The 11,788-nt window shown below is 41.0% G+C and overlaps 1 protein-coding gene across 1 annotated transcript; it reads right to left on the bottom strand.

Annotated features, from left to right (window-relative positions):
- Window positions 1-4,264: 4,264 nt before the first annotated feature.
- Window positions 4,265-5,555, bottom strand: LOC121145516 (hemoglobin subunit beta-like). Its single transcript, XM_040964420.1, has 3 exons — window positions 5,398-5,555; window positions 5,056-5,278; window positions 4,265-4,483 (listed from the first exon to the last, which is right to left on the bottom strand). The coding sequence occupies exons 1-3, from the start codon at window positions 5,487-5,489 to the stop codon at window positions 4,355-4,357; spliced, it is 444 nt and encodes a 147-aa protein (XP_040820354.1). The 5' UTR covers window positions 5,490-5,555; the 3' UTR covers window positions 4,265-4,354.
- Between the last annotated feature and the right edge of the window lie 6,233 nt (window positions 5,556-11,788).

Below are 11,788 nucleotides of genomic sequence, written 5' to 3'. Positions count from 1 at the left end.
CTGGGTCAGGCTGAAGCCAGAAGCTTGGAACTCCAGCTAGGATTCCCATATGCAGGCAGGGGCCCAACCAAGTGTTTAAACCTGGTTCTGCTACTTTCCCAGGTGCATTAGAGGGGAGCTAGATTGGAAGCCCACAGCTGAAACTTGAACCAGTGCTACAGTGTCTTACTAACAACCTGTGCAATGTGTAGTCCATCTTTGGAAAGCAGAAGCCAATCCTTTATGTGTTCTGATTATCTGCTGTTTGTTCTTGGGAATGCTTTGCAACAGAGAACACAAAAAGAGAGGTTAGTTTTTCTAACTATCCATCTAGTGGCTCACATTTCATATTGATTAAAGAAGCCTTTGTTTCTTTGCTTTTGTTTTGTTTTAACTGGCCTCGAGGAGACATTTCTTTAGTTTATTGATTCTAAAGACATATTCCAATTCAACAGTTTTCTAAGCCTGACTTCTGCTAAACTAGCGCCTTGATGCTCAAAACCCTGAGAAATAGGACTGCAAATTTTCCTCCATCTCAACATTGTCATTTAATTCTGAGAATCTCTGGAATACGAGAGGAGAAGTGAATTAACACGCCTTTGTGAATTCTTACCTGGCATAGATTGTTGTTGCTAGTAGACAAAAATGCTGCTACATACAAATCTGTTCCATGTAGTGTCTCCAGAATTATTTTTGTTCTTTTATGTTTTAGTGTTAGTCTCCCAAGTTCCAGTTGAAAAATTTTCTAAGATTTGATTAGGTCATTATGGGCTCTTTGTCCCTGTATTCTCAGAGCACTTTGATACAGTTGGGAGGCAATGCCACTTACTGTGAACTTTGTTCCTAACTCATCACCCTGTTAAAATCTCCCATATACTACTGTCAAACCACGTTGGCAAGAACTGATCTAGGTCTTTTTTTTGTCCTTATTTTTTTCTCTTATGCATTCAGCCATGCTCTTAGTCATTGCCTGTGATCTCTGCATGGCTATTACCAGCTCTCTGTGCTATCCCTTGGTGCTCCTTAAGTCCTGAATAGTGAGGACTAGAGCATTCCAGTGGGGAGGGAAGTTTAAGCTACAGCCTGAGACTCCAACACCCATAGGCAGGTCCTTATTCCAGCTTTCACTGTTCCACTTCTGACCTAGCTTTCTGCTAATGTGAGCTGGAAGGAACCCATTATGGTTCTACATGGGTTCCTACCGTTCTTGGGCACAACTTGATGGATTTCCAGTTTTCTGAGTTTGGCCTGACCAATTCATGGCTCTTTTAGGTATTTCAAGAATAGACCACGTGATGAAGACCTCTCTCTCTCACTCTCTCTCTCTCTCTTGCATTATGAATGTGTGGGAGGAGTGGGTGTGAGACTCTGCCTTTCAAATTAATCAAACATCCGAAAAATTAAGAGTTTGGAGAACTTGAAATATGATACATTAATTATCCTGCCAGACCTGTGCTTTCTTGATTTCTACTGTGTTCTCTTATTCCTTCTGTAACACCAGGGCATGTCTCAAGTCTTCACTCTGAACATGAGCCAACTGTGTTTGTTATATGTTTTCTCATGTTGCTCACCGTGAGTTTAGTCTTCCTGTTCATACTTCTCTCTTATATTCTTACTCTCAGAGGTGTTATGGACATTATCTGCCTCCTTGCTAATTTTCATCAGGATAATGTCTTCCAGGTCCATCCGTGTTGTTGTAATAAAGATTTTTCTTTATTGATAAGACTGAATAGTACACATAAACATATACATATATGTGTATGTATATATGTATAAAATCACATTTTCTTCACTTATTTATTTGTCAATAGCCACTTAGGTTGGTGTGTTTTCTTGGCTCTAATGAAGAATGATGCAATTAGCTTAGAATTACAAATATCTTCAACATATTTATTTTGTTCCAGATATATACAGAGAAGTGGAATTATTTAATTACATGCAGTCTTATTTTTAAATTTGGTAGAAATGTCTTATAATACTATGATCATTTATACTACTACTGAAAATTTACAAAAAAATTTTTCCTCTTACTTACCAATTGTTATTTTCTGTTTAGCTAATAAATACTTTAGTAGGAGTGAGATAATGGCTCTTTGTGGTCTTGATTAGCATTTTTCATATCTTAGCATTTTTTCATATACATTTCAGCCATTTGTATGTCTCTTGGAAACAAATATTCAACATCTTTATTTCATAGTTTGTTACTACTATCAGGTTAATGAGCATGAATTTCTAATATATTTTGGATAGCATCTTTTGTTCTTTATAAAATTTATAATTCTGTCTAATTTTAAAGATGTTTACTTTTTTATTTGAAAGGCTTAGTTACAAAATATTAGAATGGGCTTGACACACTAGCCTAGTGGCTAAACTCCTAGCCTTGTGTTTGCTGGGATCCTATATAGGTGCCAGTTCCTGTCTCAGCTGCTCCACTTCCATCCAGCTTTCTTTTTCTTTTAAATAAAGATTTATTTTATTTTTACTGGAAAACCAATTATACCGACAGGAAGAAACAGAGATGAAAATCTCCTTCTGTTGATTCACTCCCCAAGCGGCCACAACGGCCAAAGCTGCACCAATCTGAATCCAGAAGTCGGGAACCTCCTCCTAGTCTCCAACAAGCAAGGAGCTGGATAGGAAGTGGGGCTTTGCTTGTGGCCTGGGAAAGCAGTAGAGGATGGCACAAGGTCTTGGGACCCTGTATTTAGCTGGGAGACCTGGAAGAAGAGCCTGGCTTCTGGTTTAGGATCAGCTCAGCTCTGGCCACCCATACAAGATGCCAGTGCCATAAGGTAGAGAATTAGGCTGTTGTGCCACTCTTCTGGCCTGCATAAATATTTTATTAGATTTCATAGACTGTCCTTTGTGCTAATGATTGCTTTCATTATTGTGCAGTACATTTTTAGTTTGGTGTAGCCTCACTTGCTTATTTGTTCATTTCTTGTCGTTGCTTTTGTTGTCATATTCAAAAGAACATTACTAATACCAATGTCAATGGGATTTATCTTATTCTTTCTTCTAGAAGTTTTACAATATTAGGTCCCAGTTTAAGATTTTAATACAGTTTGCAGGTTTTGTGATATAGTGAGATGGAAGGATCCAATTCCCTTTGGTTTTAAAGATTTCGCCCTTTAATTTCACAACAGCTACATAATATTTAATAATAATTTTATCATATATTAGGTGACTTGATTTTTGAATCATGCTGGCTAGATTCACATTTGGGTTGTAAAGAGGAGTTTGACCACATCAGACTGATATTTTATTTCTAAGATCTGAAGTCCACCTGAGTGACTCAATAATGAGGAAATGGTGACAGTATGCTGACCAATATGGAGACAGAAAAACCATTAAGAGGCAGGCTAAAGGAGACAGCAGCCCTCCAACTGCTCTGAATACAGAAGCTAACCTATTAAGGGATGGTCATTTAATGTGAATTCACAGAAAGCATTTAAGATTATTAATTTATTCATTTTTATTTCAAATGCATATTTTACTGAGAGAAGAGAAGGATGGCACCATCTGCCAGTTCACTCTTCAAATGGGCACATGTGTAGAGCTGAGCCAAAGCAAAGCCAGGAGCCAAGAACTTCCTCTGGGTCTCCTACACGGGTGCTAGGGCCCAAGCAACCAAGCCGTTCTCCATCATTCTGCCGTGCCATAAGAGGGATCTACATCAGGCATGGAGCAGTCAGGACACAAACCAGTGCCCATATAGGGTGCCACTGCCACAGGTGGAAGATCAACCTAATTCACCATCTCACTGACCTCCCCAAAAAACCCCTTTGCCTCCAGTTGAGTCTTATGTTAATCACCCTGCTAACAGTGCACCTTTTCTGTTGGGAACCAGTGGCATCAGCTGTGACCACAAGGAACAGGACTCATGAGAAGGGGAGTCAGCACACCTTCTCTCCTTTACCCAGCCAATTTAATAACATCTCCATAAAATAGCAGAGATCATGATGACTGAGAGTGGTCAGGCGTAGAGGGAAAACCAGACTAGTAAAGCATGAAAGTAAAAATTTCGGGACGCCAAAAAAGGATATAAAATGAAGTATGGCAAAGTTCTGACCTCAAATCAAGCCTTTCCGAGGACTGAGGAAGAGGCAACAGGAGCTGCTTAGTCACTTGATAGCCGTTTGCTGCCTCACTTGCTTTCATGACACACAGCTCATAAGGAAACGTTGCCAAAGACTCAACCAGACACTCACTTTCAGTTTCTTCAGTTACCTCCCCTCCCATAGGTCCTTGTGTGAGACACAGAAATAATTTTAACACACTATTGCAATGAAAAAAAATGTTTTTATTAGCCAGAAGCCAGGTGCTCAGGGAGCTTCATGATTTCACCAGATTGGTGGAGAGCAGGGAGGGGAGCTTAGTGGTACTTGTGGGCCAGGGCATTGGCCACACCAGACACCACCTTCTGCCAGGCAGCCTGCACCTGGGGAGTGAATTCAGCGCCAAAGTGGTGGGACAGCACAACAACCAGCACGTTGCCCAGGAGCTGTGGGAAAGACGGGAGAAATGAACAGGGTTAGCACTGGGTCCCGCTTGGACTCAGATTACTCCATCCTTATCACAAATGGCCCATGTCATTCTAACTTCAAAAATACAGGCAAAATGATGGCTAGGATTAACTGCTTCTACCAACAGGAATCTTCTTTCGCCAGCCAAAATTGACATGCAGAAATCTTATTTCATTTCACTGAATTATGGCAGTTATTGCTTAAAATTCTGCAAAGAAAGCTGGCCTTGCAAGCAAGTTTTGAATGATAACACTTACATTGTGGCAAATAAACAAACACTTGAGCAAGAGAGAAAAAAAATTGAAATGACAAACACAACATATAGTTTAATTAAAACTGGGAGATTAAAGAAAACAAGAAGAAGAAGCAATGGCTGTGAATACAACAAAAATAAAGAAGAAATTAAGCCTCATTAGAATGCCACCGTGATGCAAGCAAATGTCACTTTTCCTTTCTAAACACTCTTTGAACTATGACCTCTCTGTAGCACATTGATTTAATCACAGGAAAAACAAATAGAATGAGAATGGTGGAGGGGCTCCAAACACACCTTGAAGTTCTCGGGGTCCACATGCAGCTTGTCACAGTGCAGCTCACTGAGCTTGGCAAAGGTGCCCTTGAGGCTGTCCAGGTGATGCAGACCCTCGCTGAAGGCATTCATCACCTTCTTGCCATGAGCCTTCACCCTAGCATTGCTCATAACAGCATCGGGAGAGGACAGGTCACCAAAGGAACTAAAGAACCTCTGGGTCCATGGGAAGACAACCAGCAGCCTGAGAAAGGAAAAATGGCCAGCAGAGAGAGGAAGTCAGTCCCTGGTGGCAAAGAAGGACACTGACTCTGTTTCCACAAACACAGTTCCATTCAGCTGCCTTAAAAAGTGGATACCAACCTGCCCAGGGTCTCACCACCAACTTCATCCACATTCACCTTGCCCCACAGGGCGAGGACTGCAGCCTTCTCCTCACTGGAAAGGTGCACCATGTTGTCTGTTAGAGGGGCTTGCTAGTAAACACAGCTGTGTCAAAAGCAAGTGGGAGCAGCAGCTGCTGTGCTCTGCCTTTTATGCCCAGTCCTGCATCACGTAATCCCTAGTCCTGTGACTAGATTGGCCAACACCAGGGCGCGGCTCTGCAGGGTGAAGCTGATTGACGACAGTTCTCCTGTGCTTGGCAGTTTGGGCACGGGCGTAGAAGTCTGCGATCAGACTGCAACCTCCTTCTACGTATCTCCCAGATCCACACCAGCAGTGCCAATTGATACCAAAAACACTTTCACTGCCAAATTTATTTGCATATATTTTTTGTGAGTAAGTCTGATAGATATAAAAACTACTGCCACAGTTTTTTTTTTTAATCACACAAATGAGAAATTTGGACACAGAAAATGGAGATTTTCTAGTTGAAGATCCACTTAAGAATATGTTGTGGATCTCTGTTTGTGTCTCCAAAACATTCAAAATAATTACAAAAATAGATTAGATGTAATTTTTCCCGTAGGTATATGATATGTACATCTTCCTCTGCTTTGGATTATATCCTGCCGGTAAGAAAAAAAAATGCTGAGTGGGGTCCCCACCCTCCCTTGCTGTGACCATTAGGATTGCTACACTAACCCCTGAAAACAAACAAACATACAAACAACCAAAAAGTCTAGAATGGAAGACAACAACATGGAAAGCTTAGAATCAGACAGGAAATGCACTGCATGGACCCAATCAGGCCTCACTTGGTGGGACACACTGGGGTACGCCTCACTGGGATATTGGGGATTTCTCTGCACATCAATCCTAATAAAATGTACTGTACCTAAACTGATAACTCTATGGAATGAGGTTGAATACAAACCAAAATTGAAATGTCTATGAAGAAGTCACAGGATGTAGTTAAGAAACCGCATTTTCCCATCAACATACTGTTAATAATACCATGTCAATTAATGCCTTAAGGTTGTAAATGGCTGTTGATGTTATGTTGGGACTTTTAATTGATTGGGATGATACTTTGCTGGCTTTACCTTCAGACCAGAGATGGTCTTACCAACAAATCGTTGAACCTACTAGGATAATAAGATATAGGACTTTATGCTAGGTAAATACTTCCAATGAAAGAACCTCAGCTGAATTTGAACTGTGGTAATGCAGCAAGGTGGAGAAATCCACCATGGGGAGAGGGTTCGGGGAGGGGGGTGCGGGGAACCCAGTGCCCATAACACATTGTCACATAATACAATGCAATAAATAAGAAAACTAAATATTTTTTTTTTTTAAAGTAAGGGAGAGGGCCCGGCGCGGTCGCGCAAGTGGTTAAGGTCCTCGCCTTGCACGCCTGGGATCCCATATGGGCGCCGGTTCTAATCCCAGCAGCCCCGCTTCCCTTCCAGCTCCCTGCCTGTGGCCTGGGAAAGCAGTCGAGGACAGCCCAAAGCTTTGGGAACCTGCGCCCATGTGGGAGACCCAGAAGAGGCTCCTGGCTTCGGATCGGCATAGTATCGGCCCGTTGCGCTCACTTGGGGAGTGAATCATCGGACGGAAGATCTTCCTCTCTGTCTCTCCTCTCTGTATATCCGCCTTTCCAATGAAAAAAATAATAAAAATAAATCTTTAAAAAAAAAGGGAGAAAAAAATGCTTATTTATTTAGTGTTTATTTGTTATTGCTTTTATTGTCTTATTTAATTATCTAAGCAGATAAATTAACTTCAAATTACAGAATAAATCTGACTAAAATATTCTGTGGAGTTGTTACTCTGTATACAAATGAAGACATGAAACTGGAGACCTACCAAGACAGGGAAAAAAACAGTCGTACCAAAATTCAGCTACTTGCCAGAATTGTAACACTGGAGGACTGTCGGGATCCCTTGGCCAGCAAGTCAGACCCAGACACTCGTTGTCTTTGTGGAACCTTTATTGTAGACATGATACAGCAAAACCGGTGCGCAGCGGCTGCACAGTGGCCGCCATGCAGCTGCCGCACAGCCGCCACATCACAAGGCGCACAGCAGCTACATCTTGGTGAGACGTGCTCTCTCCCATCTCTCCCTCCGAGGCGCGCTCTCTCTTCCCCCTCCCCGGTTCTCTGGCTCCCTTATATATTGGGTAACCCGGCCAATCAACGTAAAGGTCACCTGTGCACGCAGCAGGCAGGCCAATCATCACACAGATCACGCACTGTCCACACGCCATCCACGCACCCCTGGGCCAATCACAGCAGACTTCCAGAGACTTGTTTTTTCTACCACAGCAGGAAGCAGCAGTTCGGCTCCCTTCTGTCTAGGGTGTGGGATGCAGGCTCTCTACAGCTCCCCACAGAGGACACAACAGTTTCTGATGTGACATCCTGATTCTCCCTGTGCAATTTAAGAAAGTGTTGGGAGGAAGGAACGTAAGAAGTATTTACAGCCTGAGCCAACTTTACTTTTTCCTCAGCCACTAAGAAGGCTGTTTTAGAAACACTGCTTTGAACAAGATGCCCCAGCATCTCTCTTTTCTCTGTATGTTATGTTTAACCTGACTGCTTTGGTAAAGCTCACCCTTCTGTCTTCACAGCTCTTGTATCTTTCCCCCCTTGTGATACATGATTACCGTCTGGGGCTAGGAGAGACTTCTGAAGGGTAAAATTGTGCTTATCTCTGTTAAAAAAAAATCTGGAAAAAAGCAAAGGAACAAGCATTTCTGGGCTCATGGAGCATCTCAGCATTCCCACTGGCCTGCTGGTCACTCCCCCAACTTGCCAGCATCCCCCTCCCTAAATCTCCTTTTCCTTTTAGGATGGAGGGAGCCAAGCTGTTACTTACCATGGACCTGTATCTGAATTCAGTCACCCAGTGTCCAGAATGGTCTTTCCTTGTAGGCATTATTGACAACAAATATCTGACAGAGTGCTCCTGTCCTTTCTCTCAAACTCCAGTTACACAAAGACTTTCTGATTAACAAGAAAAAGCAAAAACTGGTTCTCTGATTTTAATTGTCCTAAGAATACTCACGGGCATCCATTTTAATTGTTCCTTTATCCAAATTACTTTCTCCTTAATGACCAGAAGACGGACATTCTCTTGTGCTGGTACCAGCAGCCAGTGCTGCCATCCTGGGTTCAGGGAGGGTTTGCTGCTTTGACAGTTGCTACGTACCATGAATACAATGTGAACAGACTTTCCTATTACATATAACCCTGTAGAAATAACATGCAAGCTGCAAGGCTATCAAATGTTCTTGCAGAATGGGTGTAGTCAGTTATGAGAAAGGATAGTGATCACTGTGTTCATGTCCAAGGTCTCATTCTCAGATTTAGCCCATACAAATGATGTCCCATAAAGCCACTAAGACTCACTGCTGCCCTCCCCAGTGTGAGCTTGCTTCTGCTCTATGAGGGATGCTAGGTTGTATGTGCTCAGCTTCATCTCCAGCTCCAGGAGCTCAACACACACACACACACACACACACACACACACACACACACACACACACACACACACACAAACACTCTCACACACAATAGTCTCAAAAAGAAAAGAGAAGAGAAGAGAAGCAAAGAAAAGAAAAGAAAGGAAAAGGAAAGAAAAGAAAAAGACAGAGAGGCATAGGTTCACTTCCTTTGTTCTACTCTGGTGAATTTTCCTGATCTCTTGTTCTGAGCAATCCTCTTCTTCTCTCTCCTGCTCTTCTTGTCACTGCCTTTCAAATAACAGAAATCATCTTTTATCTTAAAAATGAGCATAGAATCATTGCTGTTGAAGTGCTTTAACAAAGATCTGAAATGCCTACAGAGATTAGATATTGAGAGTAAAGAGGGGTTGATGGGATTTCATATGGAGTGACCTCAAATCAAGAAGTATTATCATTTATTGTTAAAATGAATTTTCAGAATTGCTGAAAGTTTCATTTGTACTGCTGAAAAGTTAGCATGTTGTTTTCTCCAGCTTTTGTCCTCTCTGTCTCTCTCTCTCTCTGTCTTCTCTCTCTTTCTCTGTTGTATTAGTTAATTCATGGAAAACAAAACTACTCACAAAACCATATGTCTTAAGCAAGACTTTTCTCAAGTGTTACTCTCCCTTATTCTCCTTGACATTCCATCATAGATTTTTCTTATAATCATTAAGTGTACTAGAATGTAGACATTTAGTAAGTCATAAAGGTAATTCAACAATGGTATAACTTTATCTCTTGTTGACTTGCTTTATTCAAAAAGCACTGGTAGAGTTTGTTGTATATTGAATGTAGAAAAAACACAAATCTAAAGCCAACTATTCATGATGTTGGAGGAAACAAAATAATGATGACACATTTTACCTTCAAAGAATTGTGAATAAGTTAGTCTGGGTGACTCTCTTTTTCAACTTCACTCCACTGCTGCTTTGTCATATTTTTCTCAGAAGCAAGTGGAACTTAGGACATTTCTGAATCAATTTGTTGTCCTCCCATTGGTCTCCTCTGCCAACTTGAATTGTTAACATTAATCTAATTCCAAGAAGAATTGAGCCCTGTCTTAGGAGCTAAATCAGAGACTATCAAATAGGTTCAGAACTGAAGTACCCAAGAGAGTATGAGCAAAAGGCAGAGGTAAAGCTGGTTTTGTTTTGTTGATGATGTAGTGAAATGGTTAGGTGTTGAGCTTGCTAATCTGTCTTCATCCCCAGGCTGGGAACTGCTGCATCAAGGACATGGTCCCTTGAATTCTTAGGTGTCTTTCTAGTCTTTTTGTTTTGTTCGAACAGGGATAAGCTTACCTTCCATTGGAGAGTTAACTGTCTCATACAGCTGCTAGTCAGTATAGGCAAAAATATTTTTCACTTGTTGATTGCTGTTCCAGGCTGTGGACATGAACAACTATGTGTGCTAGAACTCCATTTCTTCAGTTATAAAGTGGCAATAACAACAACTGTTTGCACAGATCTGTTATAAAATCATAAGCACGTGAAGTGTAGAAAAAAAGCCTCCTTTGCATTGAAGGCTGATCAAATAACAAGAAACCCTAGTAGGAGATTAAACAGTTTAACAGTGATGGGGATATACCAAGGGACCCCAGAAAGGAAGGGAAAACGCAGGAAAGAAAGTGTGCATGCTGTAACTTACAGGAGCCCTAAGGGACAGAGAAGCAGGAGAGCAGGGAACATATCTAATATGATCTCTAGATGTTGAGTTTGCTGGACAGAATTGGTTGAGCACTTTGCATACTTCTATGCAAAATGGGCACTCCAACATCAGTTTCCTGATTGTTTCACATGTCCTGCTTCCCTAGAATACACGTTCAGTTCCCTTACTGGTTGTCAGATCCACCTTATGATGGGTTGTGATTTTGCTCCTCCCTGAATGGTTAATTTTCAGGAAGGGGTCAGACAGGGAAAGCTGTTTTATATGTAGAAGATCCAGCACTGGCCAACATGGCCTTTCTTCCAGTTGTGTCCCCCTGACTGCTGCAGCAGGAGGTTTCTTCCTTTCAGTAATCCTCACAATGAGCAGAGTTCTGGTCCATGTAGAAATTCTTGGACAAGAGGCAACGTCTGAAATTCCTTTCTTCATTCTGTAACAGCAGAATGTATTAAAGTTGAATGTATATATATTGTGTGACCTGGAAGCTTCCTGAAATACAAATATGAATATCTATGTGTGTCATGTGCATACAAATACCCAAGATTTTTGTAGCAGCAGTATATATCATAACCAAAAGCTAGACAGGACCTACGTTTGTATCAACATTGAAGCGATTGGACACATTATGGCATATTTATAAAGTAGAATATTATACAACCATGAAAAACAAAGGCAGATATTACAAAAATAGTTAACACATGGAACATGGAATAACTAAGTCACTCATAAGAAACATAGTATATTTAATGGCTATAAAATTTTGAAAATAAGGCATGAATTAAACATAATAGAAGTGGATCAGATGGGAGAGTGATCAAGTCTGCTGACAGTTAAAGGGATGAAAAAGAGTAGGCAAATAGGTCGTCTAAGACAAGTTTATTTTGTTCTTAGCTGAGTTGTTATTGTGTGAGTATGTTTTCAAGAATTCATTGATCTGTACATGCAAATTGGGTATATTAATACATGGCCATTGACTTAAATGTTAAAATTAAGGCTAGTGGAGGAAACTAAACAATGGAATATTATATTATGCAGATTTCACCACTGTATCTGCTTTTATATCTAAACCTACATGGACCATCTTAATTCCATGAAGAAAAGGGAAAAAGCATGTTATTTAAAAATAAAAAAGTAGCAACAAAAGGAAAATAAATAACCAAGAAGGCAACAAGTAAAGATGTCTCGAGAGCATTC

Source organism: Ochotona curzoniae, unplaced genomic scaffold (genome assembly GCF_017591425.1).
Source record: "Ochotona curzoniae isolate NIBS_2020 unplaced genomic scaffold, NIBS_Ocur_1.0 scaffold_3223, whole genome shotgun sequence".
Lineage (NCBI taxonomy): Eukaryota > Metazoa > Chordata > Mammalia > Lagomorpha > Ochotonidae > Ochotona > Ochotona curzoniae.
This window is presented reverse-complemented; position numbering and strand designations above follow the sequence as displayed.

Excerpts from the sequence above, each read along its gene's own strand:
- LOC121145516 (XM_040964420.1), bottom strand. The coding sequence starts at position 5,489 with ATGGTGCACCTTTCCAGTGAGGAGAAGGCTGCAGTCCTCGCCCTGTGG. Across the intron at positions 5,279-5,397 it reads GGTGGTGAGACCCTGGGCAG|GCTGCTGGTTGTCTTCCCAT; the intron begins GTTGGTATCCAC and ends TTCCTTTCTCAG. Across the intron at positions 4,484-5,055 it reads TGGACCCCGAGAACTTCAAG|CTCCTGGGCAACGTGCTGGT; the intron begins GTGTGTTTGGAG and ends TCTTTCCCACAG.